At 44.6% G+C, this 23,991-nt stretch overlaps 1 protein-coding gene across 5 annotated transcripts in view; it reads right to left on the bottom strand.

Annotated features, from left to right (window-relative positions):
- Positions 1–23,991, bottom strand: part of HYDIN (HYDIN axonemal central pair apparatus protein) — a 231,459-nt gene that overhangs the window by 106,867 nt on the left and 100,601 nt on the right. For all 5 annotated transcript variants that reach the window (XM_056525415.1, XM_056525414.1, XM_056525411.1 and 2 more), the window contains 18 exons: positions 21,120–21,256; positions 20,916–21,043; positions 20,629–20,820; positions 20,395–20,544; positions 20,037–20,276; positions 19,799–19,961; positions 19,380–19,535; positions 18,214–18,384; positions 12,257–12,430; positions 11,822–12,045; positions 11,594–11,725; positions 10,852–11,035; positions 8,095–8,236; positions 7,837–7,996; positions 6,950–7,603; positions 6,542–6,766; positions 1,323–1,537; positions 1,063–1,245 (listed from right to left, as the gene is read on the bottom strand). In XM_056525415.1, the coding sequence (XP_056381390.1) occupies positions 1,063–1,245; positions 1,323–1,537; positions 6,542–6,766; positions 6,950–7,603; positions 7,837–7,996; positions 8,095–8,236; positions 10,852–11,035; positions 11,594–11,725; positions 11,822–12,045; positions 12,257–12,430; positions 18,214–18,384; positions 19,380–19,535; positions 19,799–19,961; positions 20,037–20,276; positions 20,395–20,544; positions 20,629–20,820; positions 20,916–21,043; positions 21,120–21,256 (3,630 nt within the window). The remainder of the gene's footprint in view (positions 1–1,062; positions 1,246–1,322; positions 1,538–6,541; positions 6,767–6,949; positions 7,604–7,836; positions 7,997–8,094; positions 8,237–10,851; positions 11,036–11,593; positions 11,726–11,821; positions 12,046–12,256; positions 12,431–18,213; positions 18,385–19,379; positions 19,536–19,798; positions 19,962–20,036; positions 20,277–20,394; positions 20,545–20,628; positions 20,821–20,915; positions 21,044–21,119; positions 21,257–23,991) is intronic.

Genomic DNA, 23,991 nt, shown 5'->3' with positions numbered 1-23,991 from the left:
AATATCGCGATATATCGTGATATATCGCCAACATGACAGTAACGCGATATATTGCGATATATCGAATCGCCACCCTGGTATCGCGATTCGAATCGAATCGCCAAATTATTGGCGATTCACACCCCTAGTCGGTAGCAGTGGGTTCGGCAACAGGCAAGGCAATATAATACAATAGGGAACGCTTTCTCAAAGGCACAAGGGAACAAAGATCCGGCAAGGGCAGGAAGGGGCAGGTTACATTTATAGGCAAGTAGCCTGAGGTCAGGGACCAGTGCACCAATCAATAGCACGCTGGCCCTTTAAATGCACAGAAGGCGGCACGCACGCTCCCTAGAGAGCGGGGCCGCGCGCGCCGGGAGGCAGAGACCGACGGTGCAGAGAGCGGGGAGCCAGGTAAGACAGATCGGGACGCGGCGCGTGAGCAGGGACCAGTCGCCACGGCAGCCGCATCCCCGACAAAAGGGAACCTGTGCTCCCAGTCAGCGCGTCTGACCGAGATGCGCCGGGATCCCGAGGAGGAAGGCCGAGGGAGCGGGCGCTCTGGTCCGGGGGAGGGGTCCGGAGCGTACGCTGTGACACTTACATGAGACAAATGAAAAACAACTTAAAAAAGACATACATAAACAAGCTTTTATAAATGTCCCCCCTATCGTGCTTGGCAAAATAGTCAGGCAATTCTAGTTATTTAGTCTGAATTCAGTTAGTTTTGGTTAATATATAAACAATTTCTGTTATCTTATTAAGTTAATTAAGTTTTTTTTCCATTTTTACCTTATCTGTTGTATTTTTACACTCAAACTTTTATGCTGCAACAGATCAGGGTAATTATATCAATGCTGTCCAATGCTAGTACTCATGACTCACACTTTATGCACAGCAAGCGGCAACATTTATTCTCTGGCACAGTTATTTTTTTGGGCACAATATAGGAGGTAGCATAAATAGAATTAATAGGTCCTATATAAGGCACAATAAAATGTAAAAAAAATCCCTGGTCAACAATAATTTCTATCCATATTTGATTTGCAGAACAGACTATAGTTGTAATAATAAAGCTCTTACTTAGGGTCTTTACTTATGGTAGGGAAGGCGCACACTCCACGGCAGTAAAGCTGGTATCTACGGCCGGTTCCAACAAGTTCAAAGTTCAGGGTTTGATCAAAGTTACCAGTAGTGTTTGAGTGAAAATGAATGCGCAGAGGCACTTCCCCACCTGCTGGTACCACCCATCGGAATATCCTGAGCCTGGAGACACAAGAACAAATCAGAGGGTATATGGCTAAGCATCCTAGCATTGAATCCTGCTCTGACAAAATTCTTACCGAGGTAACTTCTCTGGCTGGGCTTCTCCTGTTACACTGCTATGATCCATATCTGAGAGAGGCGTTTTGGGGCCAGGTGGGGGAGAATGGCTATCCAGGTTCTGTTGTGCCTTGCGAAGAGAGGAGGAGCGGCGTTTTTCTTTCTGGCTTTCACGGCCCGTGTCCACCGTTTTATCTTTCTTGCTTCGGCTCTTTGTAGGCGTCAGTTGTTCTTCCTGAAATGAGAGAAGATTCAGAAACCTCAGTAACACAAGCTTAGCTATCATACACAGGAAGACATCTGACAAATGCATGTGTACCAGGGAGATGCTTTTCACGGTTACACCCTTAATAAGTACCACATGTTGGTAAGGTGGGACCCGGTAACGGTCCGTAAAGACCCTCAGGGCTGCTATATTTTTGTATATGCATACCTGAATAATGTACCGTATGTGTTTCTCTTCATCTATAACCCTCCTCCTGCCTATATGGACATTCTGCATAAGGCTGTCACTTTTGCTGCTGGCTACCCCTCAGCGCGAGTTCTCTGTATGGGTGACTTTAATATGGTGCTGGACCCTACACTTGACCGTCATAGTACTAGAGGTACCGTCCCGGCCACTGGTGGGGATTCCCTTTCCTCGTTCCTGGGGGAGGTTGGGTGGATAGACATTTATCGTGATAGGTTTCCACATACTAGACAATACTCATGCCACACTCTGGGACGACATGCGCTGTCCAGAATCGACCTGGCGTGCGGTAACTCACTCCTTCTCTCCCAGGTTACCGCAATCTCCTATGAGCCGCGTGCTATATCTGACCATTCTCCACTACTCCTTGATATCTCCATGGTCGGTCCTGGTACACCGCGTCGGTGGAAAATTCACCCCTTTTGGCTAGACCAGATTGGTCCTAATGATAGGATTCCTGATCAGCTTCAGGTTTTTATTCAGGCTAATGCCCCCAAGGGATCACCGGTACTAGTGTGGGAAACGTTGAAAGCCTACCTGAGGGGGTGCTTGTGATCTACCATCTCGTTCATTAAGAAGTCCACAGTTAGGAGGGAGGAGGAGCTGGCTCAGATCTGTGCGGACTTGGAGGCCCGCTATGTGGCGGACCCATCCGAGGCTAACAAGGTTTTATGGCTGCGGGAGGGGCGGCAATATATGTTGCACCTTCACGAAAGGGCCAACAGGAAATTATTCTTCACCAAGCAGTTCTACTTCGAGCACGGGAATCAATCTAGTAAGCTACTGGCTCATATAGTCAGGCAAAACTCCTCTGTTGCTCCGATTCTTAAGCTCAAAGCCTCGGATGGGTCCATCTTGTTAGGTAATGACGAGATGACGCAATGTTTCTCCACATTTTATTCTACTTTGTATTCTTCACAGGTACAGTACAGTGCTGCTGAGTTGGCTGCCTACCTGGACGGCATTGATTTTCCTACATTGTCTGCCGAGGATAGGGATCTTTTAGATGCTCCCCTTACTTTGTTGGAGCTGCAGGATGCTTTGGCTGACATGGCCAAAGGTAAGTCTCCTGGCCCAGATGGCCTTCCTCTGGAGATTTACCTGAGGTACTGTGAAGTGCTCCTGCTTCCTTTGCTAGCCATGTATGAGAGGGCCTTTATAGATGGGGTCTTACCTGATTCCCTATATGAGGCAACTATTGTTGTCCTCCTAAAACCTGATAAGGACCCTATGGAGTGCGGCTCCTATAGACCAATCTCCTTATTGAATCTGGACTATAAACTTCTAACTAAGGTTCTGGCCAATAGACTGAATCGTGTTATCCTATCTCTTTTGCATCATGATCAGTCCGGTTTTATGCCGGGCAAATCCACTTCGGATAACATCCGTCGTGTTCAGACTGCCGTCCAGGTGGGTAGTGCCCTGGGAGGGGACTGGGCCTTGGCGTCACTGGATGCTGCCAAGGCCTTCGATTCGGTTGAGTGGGGTTACCTTTTAGAAGTGCTTCACAGGTTAGGCTTTTGCCCCAATTTTAGGTCTTGGGTCTCCCTCCTTTATAGATGTCCGCGAGCCCAGGTCCTTGTGAATGGCGTGTGTTCTCCCCCATTTCACCTAGGTGGAGGTACGCGTCAGGGGTGCCCCCTGTCGCCGCTTCTGTTTGCGGTGGCGCCCCTTGCTTTGCGTATACGACAGGACTCTGGTTTCCGTGGTATGTCTGTGGGGGGTAGGGAGGAACGTATCGGCCTTGACGCCGACGACATGGTGCTCTTTGTGTCTGACCCCACTACAATGCTTCCCTATGCGATTGACCTGATGGATCGCTTCGGGTACTTTTCGGGACTGTTCATTAATTGGTCCAAGTCGGCGGTCATGCCGCTGCTGCCTAGAGCCTGGCCCCCGATGTTAGGTGGTCTCCTGGTTGTCACTGCATTTAAATATTTGGGGGTCTATATTAATAGGGATCCCCTGTTAGATCTTGAGGTTAATGTTCTTTCCCTCCTACCCTACATTAAATCTAAATTTAGTATATGGGCCTCGCTGCCACTGTCTGTCACCGTCCGTATTAATCTTATCAAACTTATCATTCTCCCTAAATGCTTGTATGTACTGGAGCATGCTTCTGTCCCTGTCCCTAAATCCTTTTTTGATTCTGTACACTCCCTTTTGTCCCCGTTTATATGGGGGCCTAATATCCGCCTCACTACTCTCCAACGCCCAAAACTGGAGGCGGGTATGTCTCTCCCCAATTTTTACCTGTACTATCTGGCTGGGCAGTTGAGATATATCCGGTATTGGGTTCTGGGGGACTCCATGCCAGACTCAGAACAATCTCTGGATAGGTTTGTCCCCTCCATGTCACCCCGGATGCTCTTGGAGAGTCCTACACTGGGGGGCCGTACTTACTTACCCCTTCATAAATTGGCTGTAAAGGTGTGGCGGGCCGCTAAGTCTGTATCTGGCTATACTGATGTGCCGTCAGATACTCCTCTGTGGCACAACCACTTTCTCATTCATGTGGGTGATGCTCTAAACTCAGCTTTTTGGATGAATGCTGGCGTGCTTTATAGTTCCAAAACTGTGGTAGCTCCGAGACACCTCTGCCCCCCCTCCACCACTTTCAGTACAGTAGCTCATCCAGATTTCTTGTTCTCACATGCTTATCCTATCATCTGTAACCAGGGTGAGGAAGTATACCCCACCAGACTCTCATAGACTGCCATTGCCAGCCTGCATTTCAGAAAAGCTTTCCTACAACGGACTTCAGTTAAAAGGAATAGATTCAAGCTCACCACGCTGATCCTGGCCTCTGTTACCCGAGCTGATTGCAGGGCTCCCGGAGCGGCCGGCGTGTTCCGTCGCACGCCGAGCCCGCTCACGTGGTCCCCCCAGCTGCTTTGCACCACTCGTGCTTGCGCTCCGTCTCCTTGCTCTTCTTCCTGCCGGATCTCTTTTCTGCTGACTGTGCGCCTCTCAGCCGTTCACCTCCACCACCACTGTCCACTGCAGCGAGGCCGCCACACCCCCTCCCACACCGGACACCTCCATCTCCATACCACAGCAGGGAGCAGATCCGTCCGTCAGGTGGTTTCCTTTTTTCTTTTCTCCTTTTTTCACCCTAATCAGGGACGTTCAGGGTCAGCATCATGCCTCCTGGGGGGGGGGGGGGGGCGGGAGAGGAGGGAGAGAGCCCTGGAGCGGGCGGAGCTGACAAGATCACATCCTCTCGTCACGTGACCTGGCGTGCTTACTCTGGGTAATGTGTACAGGGATAATGTTTTGTGTTCCTTTGAGCAATTGCAGTCAGATTATAGTTTGCCTCGACATTGGTTTTTTAAGTACCTACAACTACGTCACGCATTGCATACTCAATTCCCTGCTGGGTGTGCGCCCATATCGGCCTTCCCTCTCATTGGTATTCTAAAATCCCAGGGCCCTAGGGGACTGGTGTCCATCCTCTACACGCACCTCATTCAGGCTAAAAACTCCCGTTTCCAGCTGCCGGCTATCCGACACTGGGAATCTCATATTCCTAACCTGACTAAAGATGACTGGAAGGAGATTCTTTCTTCGCATATGGTGGTGTCCCCCTCCGCTAACAATAAACTGATACAATTAAATATTATACATTATAGTTACATCACCCCTGTTCGCTTACTTAGAATGGGTCGCTCTGACTCGGATGCCTGCCATAGATGTGGTGTGGCTAGAGCTGATTTTTGGCATCTTATTTGGGCTTGTCCTGTTAAAAGATCCTTTTGGCAGGATGTCCTTCGACTTCTTGCAACAATTGTCCAACCTCCCCCAGTGTGTGATCCTTTGGTCTGTTTATTTGGAGTTCTGGATGAGGAAGTGTGGCCGCATTACGTGCGCACTCTGCTGCGGGAATCCTTATTCTTCGCTAGGAAGGCGATTGCCCTCAAATGGATGGACCCCGGCCCGCCTTCCCTGTCTCAGTGGAAAGCCTTAGTTAATGCTATGATACCTTTTTCCCACATTGTCTACAAGAATAGAAAATGCCCTGGTAAATTCCTCTCTGTGTGGGGTCCCTGGTGTTCCTCACCATTGACTCAGTGCTCATACTCTGTGTCCTCCAGACGGATGTGGTTGTCTTCACCCCTCTGTTTTGTTGCTTTGTTGTATGGTGTGTTTCTGCTCCTCTACCCTTCGTGTGATCCCTCTTTTCCCTGGAAGCATGGGTCTGCTCTAATGCTAGGAGTACTTTACTTGGTCCTCGCGACTGATTGTAGCTGTGTATGCAGAGTTCTTCACAAAGGTTCTTTTGCTATTTTAATACTGACTACCTCCCTCTTTTCCCTTTCCCCTCTCTTTATGTATTGGGGTTATTCTACTGGTTGTTCTAAGTTTTACTCAGTCTACGTCCTCACTGCACTGACTACTGACAGGTTCTCTATAGTAGTCTGTCGTCTACATTCTGCTCACATGTCCATGTTTTCAGTGCCTTATTAGCTGTATATTTATACACTTTGTACTAATTGTTTATATGAGGCCATGTGGCTGATGTTTGCTTACATTTCAATAAAACGTATTTAAAAAATAAAAATAAGTACCACATGCACCTTACAAGTGTCTGCACTAATCATTCAAGGGACATGAAATATGATGGATTCTTTCAAAAGAATAAATGTAAACCTTATATGTGTGTAGCAGGAGACATCACATTCCGTTTTCTAACCTGACCTCAGTGCTGTAAAAGAACTGTCCTGCAAACCTCCTTATGTCATCTACATAAACAGCTGGCGGTCCTCTTACTTTAAGCATGGGGATAGTAAGCACAGGCTCTTGTTCAGGTTCTGGATCCTTTTTATCTTCAGTTATCACATTGGGATCATCAGGGGAAGCTGCAATGAAGGTGAAGTGGCTAAGTGTTTCTGGGTCAGTAGACAAAATCCTTCTTTCAGGGAAGACAATGACTGAAAAGATGTAAGGTAGTGGAATAGGTGGACCAGACGGGCCAAGTCCAAGTCCTTCGAGTACCTGTCAGGCAAGATAAACATATATACACTGTTTATTACAGCCACTTTTTACACAGGATCATGCAGGATGGTTAACGACAAGGATCGCTGTGTGACAAATCTAAGTCTTTACTCCTTGTCGCTGCACTGGCTTACATACATGTACCTTTAAATGAAGGGACATACAGTAATTGTCTATTCTCACCTCTTCTACTGATGGTAAAAAGTTGCTCTGCAAAATAATCTTTTCACTGTTTCCAGGATCTCCAGACACTTGGAGGTCATAGTGTGGGATCCCCACATCTATCTTTAGATCCTCCTGGTTTTCTTGACCTTCTTTCTCTCGCCCTAGATGGACACCTGCTTCATCCTCTGTGGCTTTTTGCTTGTCCAGACGCTCTTTATCCACTCTTTCCTTCTCTATTCTTTCTTTGTCTGCTTTCTCTCTCTCCAGTTTCTCCTGGCGTTCTCGGTCACGGTCTTTGCGATACCTTTTACCAGAGGGTGCCTGCCGCTCGGGTGCCTGGTCCTCCCCTTCAGGTTGTCTATCTTCTGCAGTGGGAAATGGTACCAGAACTCCCTGTACGCGGTCCCAGAATGTTAGGATGTGTAGGATCTCTTTTTGAGAGGACTCATAGGCCTTAAACTTCTGAAACAGCTGCTTCTCACTCTCACTTACAGAGTCTTTGTCAGGGTCTTCCTGGACACTTACATGCTGGGGATAGGAAAGGTCTCGGTTTTTCTTTTTTCTACTTTCATCCCACTCATTTACAACAGAATCTGATCTATTCAGTGAAACTTTTCGTTCAGTTCCAGAGTCCAATCGTTGTTCAGACTTCACAGTAAGCAGACCTGGGGCCTGATGAAGACAATTTACAGAGAGATGGTGTCAGTCTATTATAAAAGTACAGAAAACAGCAGAATAAAGAAATGTAACAAAAAAAAAAATCTTCAAAAATGTGGCGGAGGGGACCATGTTTGGGTTGGGGCAGTGGTGCGGACAGTGCTTGGGACAGTGAAGGGGCTTGTGTTCACATAGTAACGAGGGAACATTGTTTATAGCAGAGGAGTGGAAAGGATTTGAAGCTGTACCTGTTTGTTCCCAATTTGACTCTTCTTTCCCTCTTTATCAGAATCCCGGCTCTTTCCTCTTTTGTACTTCTTTTTTTGTTCCTCTTCCTCTCTTTGCTTTAGGAGCTCTTCCTGCAGCTTCCGTTCATGCTCCTCTCTGGCGATTCTTTCTGCTAGCTCCCTACACCACAAAAAGAAACAGACAGATACTCAGAACCCAGATGGTTAAACACAGATGGAATAGATTTTTTGAGATTTGAGTAGGGTAAGAGATGAGACCTTTTCTTACGTTCCTTCAAGTTCCTGAGACGCAGTCCATCAATACGTGCTTTTTCCTCAGTGGGCAACTGATCATATTCCTCCTCATCCATTTCCTCCATGCTGGCTTTCTCATGGGCCTGCATCTGCAGTTGCTCCTGTTCTGTAATTGAAATAGATAAGCCCTTATCAAACCCATGCAAACCCATTGTCTTCTGTTTCTGAATTTTAAATGTGTTTATTAGTTCCCCTTCTCATGTTGCTTAAACAGAGAAAAATCATTGAGGTCCCAAATGAATAAGATAGAGGTGACCAATAACACGGAGGTCCCTAAAAAATAACATGAAGTAGGAGCAGGGCTTCACAAGCCTACTCTAGCCAAGCGTGTTTTAATAAAGAAGACTGCTGTATATAAAAATTAAAAAAAATGCCTTTTTAATATCTAAGCCCTCCAAGAGTCAGCTGAACAGTCAGGGAGGCAGGGCTTGGGGCCCCTATGCTATGGGGTTGTACCGCTTATCTCTGGCTACGTCACACTGTTGAGATGCAGTGACATGACCTGAAGAGGGCTATGCATGCAAGGCATCCCAGAAAAATAAATGAACTAAAACACATTTGCAGGGAAGAATGGTTCAAAATCCTTCTCAATGTTGTGCAAACCTTATTTGTAGCAACAGGAAACATTTGGTCGTGGCAACTGCTGCTAAAGGGCTATCTACAAGTTTTTAAATTCAAGGACGTTTGCTGAATGTGCTCAGAAAAAGACATGAACAGAACAAGTGTGTTTATGAAAGGGGTTAATTGTGCATTTTGGTTCTTCACATAGAATCTACTCATATGGTGGTTTTGTGCTTTTTTGTGGTTTTAGTTTTGATGCGACTCAAGGTCCTGTGATGGACTATGATTAGTATAGATGCCCAAGTACTTAAAGGGGTACTCCAGTACTGGTGGAAGAAAGTTATACAGATTTGTAAATTACTAATATTTAAAAATCTTAATCCTTCCGTTACTTATCAGCTGCTGTATGCTCCAGAGGAAGCTGTATAGTTCTTTTTGGTCTGACCACAGTGCTCTCTCTGCTGCCACCTCTGTCCGTGTCAGGAACTGTCCAGAGCAAGAGAGGTTTGCTATGGGGATTTGCTCCTACTCTGAACAGTTCCTAACACAGACAGGGGTGTCAGCAGAGAGCACTGTGGTAAGACAGAAAAGAACTATACAATTTCCTCTGTAGCTTACAGCAGCTGATAAGTACTGGAAGAATTAAGATTTTAAATAGAAGTAATTTACAAATTTGTCTAACTTTTTGGCACCAGTTGATTTAAAAAAAATATGTTTTCCACTGGAGTACCCCTTTATACGTGGAGAACTACCGCAAGACCACACATCACAGGGGGCCAGAGTTTGCCTAACAGGGGCATAATCCCCTACTTGGTCCAGTAAATGTAAAAGCCGGAAAATAAACCGATCCATCAACCGGATAGCGTACAGCAAAGTAACCTATGGTTTGGGGTCTGGACATAAACAGGACCAGTTCATCAGAATACAGGCCGATTCGCTCCTCGCCACCTCCAGTACATGGTGACCTGTCTAATCAGCAGTGCTAGAGGCTCCGCCACCAAGCAAATAAGAGCAGGGACAGAGACAAGCCCTGACAGGTGTGCCCCCCCCCCCCCCCCCCGAGAGCAAAAGGCAGGGAGCACAGACCATTCACCAGGACTTGTGCTTTAGAGGGCCAATATAGGATAAAAATCCACTTATGAAATTTAGGGCCAAAGCCAAATCTCCAGTAAGTATATTCATTCAACCGACTCAAAGCCCTGGCGGCGTCCAGGGCCGCCAAGGCTAATTTACCACTAAGCACCATTCCTACCTGGACTGCAACTTGCACTCTCCTTACCTGCTTGCCCAAATCTATGGGTGGTGGGGCAGGTCAGTGCATCCTTGGTCCATAGAGATGTATAACACTCAAGGGGTTATAAAAACTCAAGGCATATAAGGCCCTGTGTAGAACTGAAACTACTCTCAGAGTTAACACCCCTTCCCCTGGACTATTGTAAGACATTTTGTTTGGCTTTATCATTAAGGGGGTACTCCACCCCTAGACATATTATCCCCTATGTCCAGGTTGGCACCGCAGCATTCTGAACACGGAAGCTTGGAGCTTCCATGTTCGAGACGTTACGCCACGACCCCACTATTCATGTCTATGGGACGGGGCGTGATGGCTAGTACATAGCAGTCATGCCTCCTCCAATAGACATGAATGGAGGAGGCATGACCGCTGTGGTCTCCACTCTTCCAGCACGGAACGGAGTTCACTCGGTGCACCGGATGACTAGGGTGCCGCACCGGAGATCGCAGGGGCCCCAGTGGCCGGACCCTGAAATCAGACATCTTATCCCCTATCCTTTGGGTAGGGGATAAGATGTTTAGGGGCAGAGTACCCCTTTAAGTAATATCTTAAATTTACCAATCGTGTATGAACCTATTTATTCTTGCAATCTTTGCATCCACAGTAATTTACATGATTGATTTGTATTTTATTAGTGTAGTTAGATTGTGTATGTCTATAATAATAACTTTAACAACAGTCTGACCACATTTTATTAGCAATAAATTTAGAAATCCAGATAATACCAATGGGTTCAATTCCTTTTTCTTGGTGCCCAATGGAGAACATAAATATTCCTAATATATACCATGAATGTAAGTAATAAATAACATTGTACTGGCTAATAAATAACATGGAGGCCCCAATAAATAGAAAGTCCCCTTTACCTTCCTTCTGCTTCTGTGCATTGTTCTGAGCTTTCATTGTAGCATGATCCTGCTGCAGATTGATAAAATATATATGCTGACGATTATTCAGAGCCTTTAGGACAATATAGAGTGCAGAAGACATGCTGCGGGCAAACAAGGTATCAAGGCCGTCAAACACCACACCACGGAAGCAGTCGTTTAACTGGGAGGAAAAAAAAGTAATATATAAAAATATTATACAGCCAATTACATAGATATGGAAAAAAAAAACATAAAGTTGTACAATGACCTGCTCTCTTTACTATCTATAATACAAAAGCATCAAGCATTGGATATTGTATGTGACAGACATCATTCAGAGGTTATTGTATGCGTCAGACATCACTCAGAAGTCAGTGTATATGACAGACATCACTTAGAGTTCAGTGTATGTGACAGAAATCACTCAGAGTTCAGTGGACGTGACAGACATCACTCAATGGCAGTGGATGTGACAGATATCACTCAGAGGTCAATGTGTGTGACAAATATCACTCACAAGTCAGTGTACATGACAGGCATCACTCAAAGGTCAGTGTACGTAACCATCATCACTCAGAGGTCAGTATACTTGACCATCATCACTCAGAGGTCAGTGTACTTGACAATCATCACTCAGAGGTAATTGAATGTGACAGACATCACTCAGAGATAAATGTATATAAAAGGAATCACTCAGAGGTCTATATGGAAGTAATCTGTCAGATATTATTCTATGCACCTGGAGTCTGTCACAAAGGATTTCCAGAAGTAGGTCCTCAGGTAGAACACAGCTCATTAGTCCAAGTTCACCGCCCACACTTGCACTCACACTCAGACGTTGCTGTGCTGGACCTGTCAGAGGAGAGCCGGACTGCAGTAAATAGAAACATGATTTATTAGATTTTAAATCTAAAGAAAACTCATGGGAAACTTCATCTACATGGGTAGTGGAAGCAATGACTGATACCTGTGAAGCTGCCTGCTCAGACAGTAGCTGCTGCTTCAATCCTGAGATTTGGTGAGACTCTGATTTGCCCTTTGCTGCAAGCAAACTTCCTCGGTTTCCCCGGGAGATAACAGACGGAGGGGCAACTCTAGGCTCTGCTGCTTGTCCTCCCTCTGCTGTGTGTCTAGCAAGCGCTTCAACACTTAATCCAGGTTGAGTGCTAGGGGCATCAACCATCTGGGAGCCTGCAGGACACAACGTGATATATCAATCTACCCCTAACACAAACAAGAAATGACACACAATACCTATATGACATTAGTATAGACTATAAGCAATGGTCTACAGCTACATCATGACATTGAAGATTCTCAAGTTTAAAGATAACTAAACATTCATCATATAAGTGTAAACGCAATTCATTCAGTCCTGCAGATGGTGCCTAGGGTAACTCACCTGCTTCATCAGACTCACGTAGGGCCAGATTGAGTGCAGCCTTAGCACACAGTTGTCGTGCTCTTAGACCAGTACCACTGCTCTCATCAGAGATGGCTTCTAGGACCACCGAGTCAATTGACAGACAGGCAACATTATAATGTTGAGCCAATGCCACTGCCACAGAACTCTTGCCTAAATTAAGAAAGCATAATGATGTTATAGCAGCTGGTGCTCCTCAATGTCTCTGGTTAGGAAAGGTTTATAATGGCAATTTCTTTCCTCATATACGTCCTCATACATATACAATCGTTTCTTGAGTCGAGAAGACACAAAAACCTACAATCAAGCCCAGTCTATATAAATAAACCTATAGGGAGAGATGCATCAAACCATGTGCCAAAGTGCCAAAAATCAATGCCAGAGCCCCTCTGCCTCACCCTCCAATGCATTTTGCTAATCCTTGTTCGCCCCTGAGGAAGACACTACGTGATGGAACACGTGGGGCCGTTTCCCTCCAAGACTATGGGCTATACACTAGTGAAGACTGGGTGACTGAACTTTCATTTTGTACCTTATTTAGCACTTTATATTGTTGATATTGTTTACATATTTTACAGTATTATGACCATTTAGCACTGTGGAGGAGAGTCTGCGGATGTAGGTGCTCTGTGACAAATGTGTACCTACATCTGAAGACTCCCCTCCAATCACAGGCGACTTCCCTCTGATTGGCTGATAAAAAAGAAAATAGCTGCTTGTTTATAACATTTTATTCCAAAAAAAAATTATTTAAAAAGTATTAAAAGTTTTATATAAGCAAATATGGTATCAATAAAAAGTACAGATCACGGCGCAAAAAATGAGCCCTCATATCGCCGCTTATACGAAAATGAAAAAGTTTTGGGTCTTCAAAATAGGGGGATTTTAACCCCTTAAGGACCAAAACTATTAGGTCTTTACGCCCCTAAAAGATCAGGCCTGCTTTTTCAAATCGGGATGTCTGACTGTATAACTCTGGTAACGTTTTGCCAATCACGATAATTCTGACATTGTTTTTTTGTCACAAGTTGTCCTTCATGTACATAGTAAAAGTAAGCCGATATCATTTGTAGTTTTTTTTTTACAATGCAAAAAATCATGAAATGTAAAAAAAAATAAGATTTTTTGCTATTTTAACACTTATGGGTTGCATATATTTATACTTTCTGACCAAATAGTTTATGAAACTTATACTTTCAGATGTCTACTTTTTCTTTTAAGTTTTTATTTTTTTAATTAACATTGTTAAAGGAGTAGTCCAGTGGTGATTCAGTGGTGAGCAACTTATCCCCTATCCTAAGGATAGGGGATAAGTTGCAGATCGCGGAGGGTCCGACCCCTGGGGCCCCCCGCGATCTCCTGTACGGAGCCCCGACAGCCCGCTGGAAGGGGGCGTGTCGACCTCCGCACGAGGCGGCGGCCGACACGCCCCCTCAATACAACTCTATGGCAGAGCCGAAGCGCTGCCTTCGGCAATCTCCGGCTCTGCCATAGAGATGTATTGAGGGGGCGTGTCGGCCGCCGCCTCGTGCGGGGGTCGACACCCGCTATCTCGGCGGAGAGCCGGGGGCCCGTACAGAGAGATCGCAGGGGGCCCCAGCGGTCGGACCCCCCGCGATCTCAAACTTATCCCCTATCCTTAGGATAGGGGATAAGTTTTACACCACTGGACTACCCCTTTAATGAAATAGAAGCCTAACAATTGCACTTGAAATTTTCAGTATTTTCTAAATTTTAAAAGAACATCTTTTTTTATGTGCTATGCAAGGTTTGCAGAAATGTAAAGGTGGTAGAACATGGGAAACCCCCCCCCCTAAATGACCCCATTTTAAAAACTAGACCCCTCAAGGTATTCACTAGGGGGTACAGTGAGTATTTTAATGCCATAGTTTTTTAGCAGGAATTATTATAAAGTCAGTGTTAAAAATTAGAAATTTGCTTTTTTCCACAAATGCATCATTTGTGGGACATATTTTTTGTACATTGCTTCTGATATTGAAAAAAAGCACCCTATATTTTATTAACCCCTTAAGGACCGGGGTTTTTTCCATTTTTGCACTTTTGTTTTTTGCTCCTTGCCTTTAAAAAATCATAACTCTTTAAATTTTGCACCTAAAAATCCATATGATTGCTTATTTTTTGCGCCACCAATTCTACTTTGTAATGACGTCAGTCGTTTTGCCCAAAAATCTACGGTGAAACGGAAAACAAAATCATTGTGAGACAAAATTGAAAAAAAAATGCTGTTTTGTAACTTTTCGGGGCTTCCGTTTCTACGCAGTACATTTTTCGGTAAAAATGACACCTTATCTTTATTCTGTAGGTTCATACGATTAAAATGATACCCTACTTATATAGGTTTGATTTTGTCGTACTTCTGGAAAAAATCATAACTACATGCAGGAAAATGTATACGTTTAAAATTGTCATCTTCTGACCCCTATAACTTTTTTATTTTTCCGCGTATGGGGCGGTATGAGGGCTCATTTTTTGCGCCATGATCTGAAGTTTTTAACTATACCATTTTTGCATTGATAGGACTTATTGATTATTCATTTTTTCATGATATAAAAAGTGACCAAAAATGCTCTATTTTGGACTTATATTTTAATAATTCGGACATTTCCGCACGCGGCGATACCATATATTAAATGATCTTTATTCACTTTTTTTTTTTTACTTTTTTTTGCAGTGTTATAGCTCCCATAGGGACCTATAACACTGCACACACTGATCTTTTACATTGATCACTGGTTTCTCATAGGAAACCAGTGAACGATGATTCTGCCGCTTGACTGCTCATGCCTGGATCTCAGGCACTGAGCAGTCATTCGGCGATCGGACAGCGAGGAGGCAGGTAGGGACCCTCCGGCTGTCCTGCAAGCTGTTCGGGATGCCGCAATTTCGCTGCGGCTATCCCGAACAGCCCACTGAGCTAACCGGCCCTTTTTACTTTCACTTTTAGCCGCGTGGCTCAGCTTGGAGCGCGCGGCTAAAGGGTTAATAGCGCGCTGCACCGCTATCAGTGCCGCGCACTATTAGCGGCGGGTCCCGGCTTCACTATGATGCCGGGCCCGCCGTGATATGATGCGTCCTTGGTCCTTAAGGGGTTAAGCTGCTCCTCCCGTGTTCGGAAATACCCCCGCTTAGGACATATTTGGTTCCTTGGCTGCGTGGTGGGACCCAGAAGGAGAGGAGCGCCATTTGGCTTTCAGGGCATAATTTTAGGCCGAATGGATTATAGGCTGTACTTCATGCCTACAAAGGGTTTTAGCTGCCAGAACCATACAGAACCCCCACACTTGACCCCATTTTGGAAACTACACCCCCTATAGTATTCCTATAGACAAAAAGGGTCAGACAGAGCGCATCCGCAGAGTATTTCACACCGCGGATGCGAGATCACTGCTGCAGCTGGGTAGCTCAGTATGTCCGCTTGTGACTGCTGGCGGGAAATCCGCCGCAATGAGTGGACGCACAAAGCTACCTAGCCTCAGCAGGGAGCTCATTGTTGTGATCCTACACAAAAATGCATAATATGTAGGATCATACAGCGGACAACCGCAGCATATTACATGCTGCGGATGTCCGCTGTGTGATCCCACACATTAAGCATTTTTTTATTATATTTATTTAATAAACATGTTTTTTTATTTTATTTATTTTTTACACTTTTTTCATTTTTTACACTTTTAAAAAAAATATTTTTACACTTTTTTTTACATTTTTTTTTTATTTTTTATTTTTACCCATTTTTTTTAACACTTTTTATTAATTAATTAATTTATTTTTACACTTTTTTTTTAATGCTTTGGAATACTTAGTATTCCAAAGCATTGAAGTTAAATGCTGCCTGTCGGTTTTCACTAGCAGGCAGCATCAGGACGTGCCTCTGGCACGTCTTGACAGGCAATAGCCAGGGCAGACCTGGGGGTCTTTGTAGGACCCCCGGCTGCCCAGGTATGAAGCAGCATCCCGCGATCGTTGCGGGGTGCTGCAGGAGAGACAGAGGGAGCCCCCTCCCTATGTCCAACTCCTTACAGCTCGCGGTCACTTCCGACTGCGGCTGTAAGGGTTAAACTGCCAGGAGTGAAGTGAACTTCACTCCCGGCAGTGCGGCAGGCCCCGGCCAGCCGCGTATTAGACACAGCACCCTGCGATCGCGATGCAGGGTGCTGCAGGGAAGACAGAGGGAGCCCCCTCCCTCTGCCATAACACTTACAGCCGCGGTCACTTCCGACCGCGGCTGTAAGGGTTAAAACTGCCGGGACTGAAGTTTACTTCAGTCCCGGCAGTGCAGCAGGGTCCCGGTTGTGTGTTACAGCCGAGTCCCTGCTGCGATCTCGTGGGTGCACTGGGCAGCACCCATGAGAACCATGGACGAGTATACTCGTCCTGGTGCGGGAACGTGCATCCGCCCTGGACGTGTATACACGTCCATGGTCGTTAAGCTGTTAAATGTACTAATTTGGTTAAACAGTTTGCGATTTTTTTTAAGCGCAACAGTAATAGACCAATATATTATCATGGGTATAATTTTAATCGTATTGACCCAAAGAATAAAGAACACATCATTTTTACTGTAAATTATATGGCGTGAAAACGAAACCTTCCAAAATTTGTAAAATTGCAGTTTTCTTTTTAATTTCCCCATACAAATAGTATTTTTTTGGTTGTGCCATACATTTTATGGTAAAGTGAGTGATGGCATTACAACGGACAACTGGTCGTGCAAAAAACAAGCCCTCATACTAGTCTGTAGATGAAAATATAAAAGAGTTATGATTTTTTGAAGGTGAGGAGTCCTTAAGGCCCAAATGGGCTGAGTCCTTAAAGGGGTACTCCACCCCTAGACATCTTATCCCCTATCCAAAGGATAGGGGATAAGATGTCTGATCGCGCCGCTGAGGATCCCCTCAATATAGCATGCGGCACCCACCTGTTACTGCTCCGGAAGCGCTGGAGGGTCTGGCTCCCAACCACGGGAACGGAAGATCGTGACATCACGCCCCACCCCCTAAATGCAAGTCTATGGGAGGGGGCGTGGCGGCTGTGGAGTACCCCCTTTAAAGAGTTAAGCTTTTTGAGAGCCTGTGTGTGTACTGCAGTCTAACTACAACAGAGATACTTTAGGTGACAGTGTAACCTGTGTACATATTCCTACCTAGTAATAGGGCTTATAACACTTTCAATTTTAAAGATGTAAGTATAGTCTTGCAATAAAGCTTGTGGGTATTTTAGAGCATATGGGAAATAAGGATTTTTTATTTATCTCCAAAGCCGTTAGTTTTTTTAAGGCACAGGAAGGCATAGGGTTAAGTGGGGATAGACTGTGCCTCTTCCTGCACTAAAACAATAAAAGACTGCATACTTACCTTCACCATTTCCCCAACGCTTTAGCTATCAGATCTTCTGGTTCCTGCTTCCGATTGTTCTTCCTTCTTCTGATGACATCCCACTCAGCCAATCACGGAGCTGAGCGAGGAGTGGGATGTCACGGGAAGTTGGCAGAACAAGAGCACAGCGCAGACTGACAGCTGCAGCAGCATTGGGGAAGCTGGGGAGGTAAGTATATGGTCCTTTATTGTTTGTTTGTTTTTATGAATAATGTTTATTGACGTTTTGCAAAACAGAATAACCGGGCATACCCGGTAAAAGACAACAAATGTGTATACAAGTAAATCAACAATATACAAACAGCTCAGACCAAAGCCGTCGCATAGCGTATGTAAGGAACAACAGGATATATTCTCTGCCTGCGAAAGGTCCTTTATTGTTTTAATTAAGGAAGAAGAACATACTAAATGTTAACATTTCCCTGGAAACTCCCTTTAATCCCTGCACCACAAAGACTGTTGTTCAATTATTCATATTCAGTCACTAAATTACTACTATTCTCAGACATATCCTTTTCTTGAAATCCTGCTTTCACTCACCAGAAAGGGGGGCTCCATGTGTAATGATAGTGATGCCGCAGCGATTTCTTGCTGCTTGGCCCTCACTGCTGGTGTCGATCCCCATGTATCGAGCCACAGCTAAGGACACAGGATTGTTTTCCAATTCACCCACACCCTTGCTGTTACCATCATCACTGCAGATCTTTTCACCTGCACAAAGACAAATATCTGATTGTGTTAATATTTAAAGGGGTACTCCGCCCCTAGCATCTTATCCCCTATCCAAAGGATAGGGGATAAGATGTCAGATTGTGGGGGCCCTGCCGCTAGGGACCTCCGGGATCTCCATTGCAGCGCCCCACTATCATTACTGCACAGAGCAAACTCGCTCTGTGCGTAATGACTGGCGATACAGGAGCATCGTGACATCAAGGCCACGCCCCCTCATGACGTCATGGCCCGCCCCCTCAATACAAGTCTATGGGAGGGGGCGTGATGGCCGCCACACCCCCTCCCATAGACTTTTATTGCGGGGGCGCGCTGTGATGCCGCCCCTGCTCCGGCCCCTGTATTGCCGGTCATTACGCACAGAGTGAGTTTGCTCTGTGCAGTAATGATAGCACGGCAATCTGACATCTTATCCCCTATCCTTTGGATAGGGGATAAGATGCTCGGGGCGGAGTACCCCTTTAAGTCAGTGTAGAAATCTCCTGTTCCAGCACTCACCTCTGGTATCATCCTTTAAAGGGGTTATCCAGGAAAAAAACTTTTTTATATATATCAACTGGCTCCAGGAAGTTAAACAGATTTGTAAATTATTTCTATCAAAAAATCTTAATCCTCCTAATAATTATCATCTGCTGAAGTTAAGGTTGTTCTTTTCTGTCTAAGTCCTCTCTGATGACACCTGTCTCGGGAAACGCCCAGTTTAGAAGCAAATCCCCATAGCAAACCTATTCTAAACTGGGCGGTTCCCGAGACACGTGTCATCAGAGAGCACTTAGACAGAAAAGAACCACCTTAACTTCAGAAGCTCATAAATACTGAAAGGATTAAGATTTTTTAATAGAAGTAATTTACAAATCTGTTTAACTTTCTTGAGCCAGTTGATATATATATAAAAAAAAGTTTTTTCCTGGAATACCCCTTTAAGTAGACACAAGCCCACATTTGTTCTAAACTTTCCAGACTCAATTACACTTTACCTGGCACTGCTCCCTTATCTTCCTCAGCTTCACCAGTAGAAGAACGGCCCTCTCCATAACTTGTGGTAGATGGGATTCGATGGACTGGAGGAAGCGCTGCTTTCTCATCCCTCATACCATCTGACACCAGTTCATTCCCTGCTTCCTCCACAGCACCTACAATCAACAGAATAATCTAGGACAGGTGGAGTAGCTTTCTTTTTTGAGGTGGATCTATGAAAACCCTTGTAGAGGAAGAGTGGAGGCAGTTGACCAAAGCAATCAGTAAGATTTTTTTTTTTTTTTTTTAAAGAGGCCTTTAAAAATATAAAAAGAAGCAATCTTCTTGGTTGCTATAGGCAACTGCACCACTTTTCCTTTACACAGGTTTTGATAAATCTTCCCCATAGTACCAGATGTTAAATACATGCAACACTAACCTGAGACAGGGACCTTTGCCCTGTGCTCTCTCTCCTGTTCATCCTGCAGCTGTCTTTTCTCTTCATAGTAGTCTAAGATTTCAGAAGGGAGCTTCTCTCCAGGTGAGCGTGGTGGAAGCAGCAGAGTGTTTTGAGCATCATAGCCTTTCAGTATCCGCAAAATCTGTACCAAAAACACATCAAGATCCAGCAACAGATCACAGCAATCACCTGAATAAGTAGCATATCTTGTACTTACCTTTTCCTCCTCCAAGTATTGCTTGTCCATCTCCAGGGAGTAGAATTCAACAGGAAAGCTGCAAGGATTTCTCACCAAAACCTCTACATCATCACCTGGGCTGAATGGCAAGATTGGACCCAGCTCTAGTACACTAGGGGTGAATTCTAGACGTGGCTCCAAGCCTTGGCCTTGTACTAGTAACATCACTCTTTGGCTACTCTGCATGACCTGAAGGACCAAGCGCTGAATGTACAGCTTCTATGAGAAAAATAATGGACACAGTTCTTTATAAAAAAAACTAACAATCCAGCATCACACAGCCCTTACCTACAAGGTTATATATTGCACTTCTGCTCCCTCTTAATTTCTACTTTACCTCTTCTTGTGGCATAAACTTTATCTCTACATTCTTCTTTTGGCCAGGAAGCAAAAGGTCACGTGCTGGGATCATCTCAAAAATGGCGGCTTTAGGCTTTGCTTCCTGCCTCAGCTTCTTACGGAGGTGCATGGGAAGGTGTTTGTCTATCTGAAGAAGACAGGAATGATAACAACTTAGTCTTGGTCCCTTGGAGGAGTCTTTAGTGGACTGACAACAAGCTAATAATAATACCTTGACTTCAGCTTCTTGGGACATCACTGTCCACTCACAAGATACAGGAAACTGGTTGAATAGTTGAATTGTGCGGATTTGACATTGGCCACACTGCACAGGAGTAAACTCCACCCTCTCATCCGAAACACATACCGATGGCATTGTCACCAGGGCCCGCAGATGGACAGGAAACCTAGGGCCTCCACTCACCTATCAAGAAGACATAAAGAAGAAGAAATTAGCAAACCAAGAGTTAAAAAACTTATGGGATCTGGAGTGTAGGAAACAAGAGTGAGAGACTGTACCTGAATATACATCATCGCATCAACTGGTCCCAGACTGCAATTGGCCCCCTGAGGATCAAACTTGACCTGGAATATCTCAGTTTGATAGCATGGCAGATTCTTGACACGATCTAACTCCACTGAGAACCCTACAAGAGACAGAATGCAAGCATTATTACCCTCCCTAACTCTGGTCATTGACTATTCTGAGGGGTGACAAGGTACCTGTGCCTGCTAGACCACGCCGGTCTGCTCGGAAAGAGACTGGAAAATATCCAGTGTTGGTGATTTTAATAACATGTGAACGGACATCTCCAATGATGACGTATCCAAAATCTAGCAAGTACTCTGGGAGATCTGCCCTGAAACATTAAATGTGGAGGCACATGAAAGAAACAAGCAAAAACAACTGAAGTGAACAAAGAATGTCCTAGCAGCATTAAAGCGTTACTGTCCTTAAAATTTACTTTAAATGTTGGAGGGGTCAAATGATTATAAGTGGTCTTAGCACTTAGACCCCGACAGATCTTAACTTTTCACATGTCTGTGCGACATGTTAAAAGGTGTAGACTATGGCTAAATATTCAGTGGGGATCAAAAGTTTGGGCACCCCACGTAAAAATTTGTATTAATGTGCATAAAGAACCCAAGAAAAGATGGAAAAATCTCCAAAAGGCATCAAATTACAGATTAGCCATTCTTATAATATATCAACAAAAGTTAGATTTTATTTCCACTATTTCCATTTATTTCATTTACACTTTCAAAATAATAGAAAACAAAAAAATGGCAACTGCAAAAGTTTGGGCACCCTGCAGAGTTAATATCTTGTACTGCCCCCTTTGGCAAGTATCACAGCTTGTAAACACTTTTTGTAGCCAGCCAAGAGTCTTTCAATTCTTGTTTGAGGTATCATTGCCCATTCTTCCTTATAAAAGTCTTCCAGTTCTTTGAGATTTCTGGGCTGTCTGTCACGCACTGCTCTTTTAAGGTCTATCCATAGATTTTCAATTATGTTGAGGTGAGGAGATTGTGAAGGCCATGGCAAAACCTTCAGTTTACGCCCCTTGATGTAATCCCCTGTGGATTTCGAGCTGTGTTTAGGATCATTATCCATTTGTAGAAGTCATCCTCTCTTTAACTTTTTCACAGATGGCATCAAGTTAGCATCCAAAATTTGTTGACATTTTATTGAATCCATTTTTCCTTCTACTTGTGAGATGTTCCCTGTGCCACTGGCTGCAATACAACCCCAAAGCATGATTGATCCACCCCCATGCTTAACAGTTTGACAGAGGTTCTTTTCATTAAATTCATTTCCCCTTCTTCTCCAAACGTACCTTTGCTCATTCCGGCCAAAAAGTTCAATTTTAACCTCATCGGTCCACAGAACTGGTTTGAAAGTTCAAACGCTGATTTTTGTGGTGAGAACGCAGAAGAGGTTTTCTTCTGATGACTCTTCCATGATGACCATATTTGTACAAGTATCTCTTTATAGTGGAATAGTGTACCACAACTCCAGTGTCTGCCAGATCTTTCTGGAGGGATTGCGCAGTCAAACAGAGGATATTGACATCTGAAAATGTTTTGCTATCTTCTTATAGCCTTCTCCAGCTTTGTGAGCGTAAACTATTTTCAGTTTCAGATTTCTAGACAACTGCTTAGAAGAACCCATGGTGCTGATTGTTGGGGCAAGGTCAGATGAGTCTGGGCATTTAAAACCTTTGAGATTGACATCACCTGGTCTTCCCAGATGATGATTGAGAACAATTCATGACACTGGCAGGTCTCAGCTTTGCAAAGGAGGCAGTGCATGCTATACATTCTGCAGGGTGCCCAAACTTTTGCAGATGCCATTTTTTTTGTTTTCTGTTATTTTGAAAGTGTAAATGATGGAAATAAAATCTAACTTTTGTTGACATATTATAAGAATGTCTAATCCGCAATTTGATGACTTTTGGAGATTTTTTCATCTTTCCTTGGCTTCTTTATGCACATTAATACAAATTTTTACCTGGGGTGCCCAAACTTTTGATCCCCACTGTACATAATAGCCCAGATTTACTAACATGATCTCGACTCTTTTTATCGGGTTATGGGACACAATTCGTGTCGCACGTACTCTGCTACACTTTGTGCGACACATTTTACTAGTAAAAACCCAACGGTTTTCCAATTACTCGGAGTATCTTTTTAACCCGACTAAAGGGGCGTGGTTTGCATAATTAGGGGCGTGTTCACCACATTTTCCTGAAAACCCGACAGTTGTTTTTAATAACCCACCAGAAAAATTGTGAATTACTGAATTTGAAAACCCGACTGCCTTGAGGTGTGGGGAATTTGTTAAAAAGTGTTTTTTTTTTTTTTTTTTTTTTTTTTAAATCCTATTACTTTGTCCCCTTAGTAGCTTTTTATATTACATTCTTCATTTTTTTTTTTTTTTTTTTATTTCTCTCTTTTTTTTTTTTATCTTGGCTTTCATTTCCTTATTTTTTTTTTTAACTTTTTGTTTGTTAACCCATTAACGACCATGAATGTAAAGTTACGTCCTGGTGCAGAGTTACTTTGCTGTCACGATTCGGCTGGCAGGAGGTGGATCCTCTGTGCCAGAGAGGGATTGGCGTGGACCGTGCTAGTGGACCGGTTCTAAGTTACTACTGGTATTCACCAGAGCCCGCCGCAAAGCGGGATGGTCTTGCAGCGGCGGTAGTAACCAGGTCGTATCCACTAGCAACGGCTCAACCTCTCTGACTGCTGAAGATAGGCGCGGTACAAGGGAGTAGACAAGAGCAAGGTCGGACGTAGCAGAAGGTCGGGGCAGGCAGCAAGGATCGTAGTCAGGGGCAACGGCAGGAGGTCTGGAACACAGGCTAGGAACACACAAGGAAACGCTTTCACTGGCACAATGGCAACAAGATCCGGCGAGGGAGTGCAGGGGAAGTGAGGTATACATAGGGAGTGCACAGGTGAACACACTAATTAGAACAACTGCGCCAATCAGTGGCGCAGTGGCCCTTTAAATCGCAGAGACCCGGCGCGCGCGCGCCCTAGGGAGCGGGGCCGTGCGCGCCGGGACAGGACCGAAGGAGAGCGAGTC

This window comes from Hyla sarda, chromosome 6 (assembly GCF_029499605.1).
Source record: "Hyla sarda isolate aHylSar1 chromosome 6, aHylSar1.hap1, whole genome shotgun sequence".
Lineage (NCBI taxonomy): Eukaryota > Metazoa > Chordata > Amphibia > Anura > Hylidae > Hyla > Hyla sarda.
This window is presented reverse-complemented; position numbering and strand designations above follow the sequence as displayed.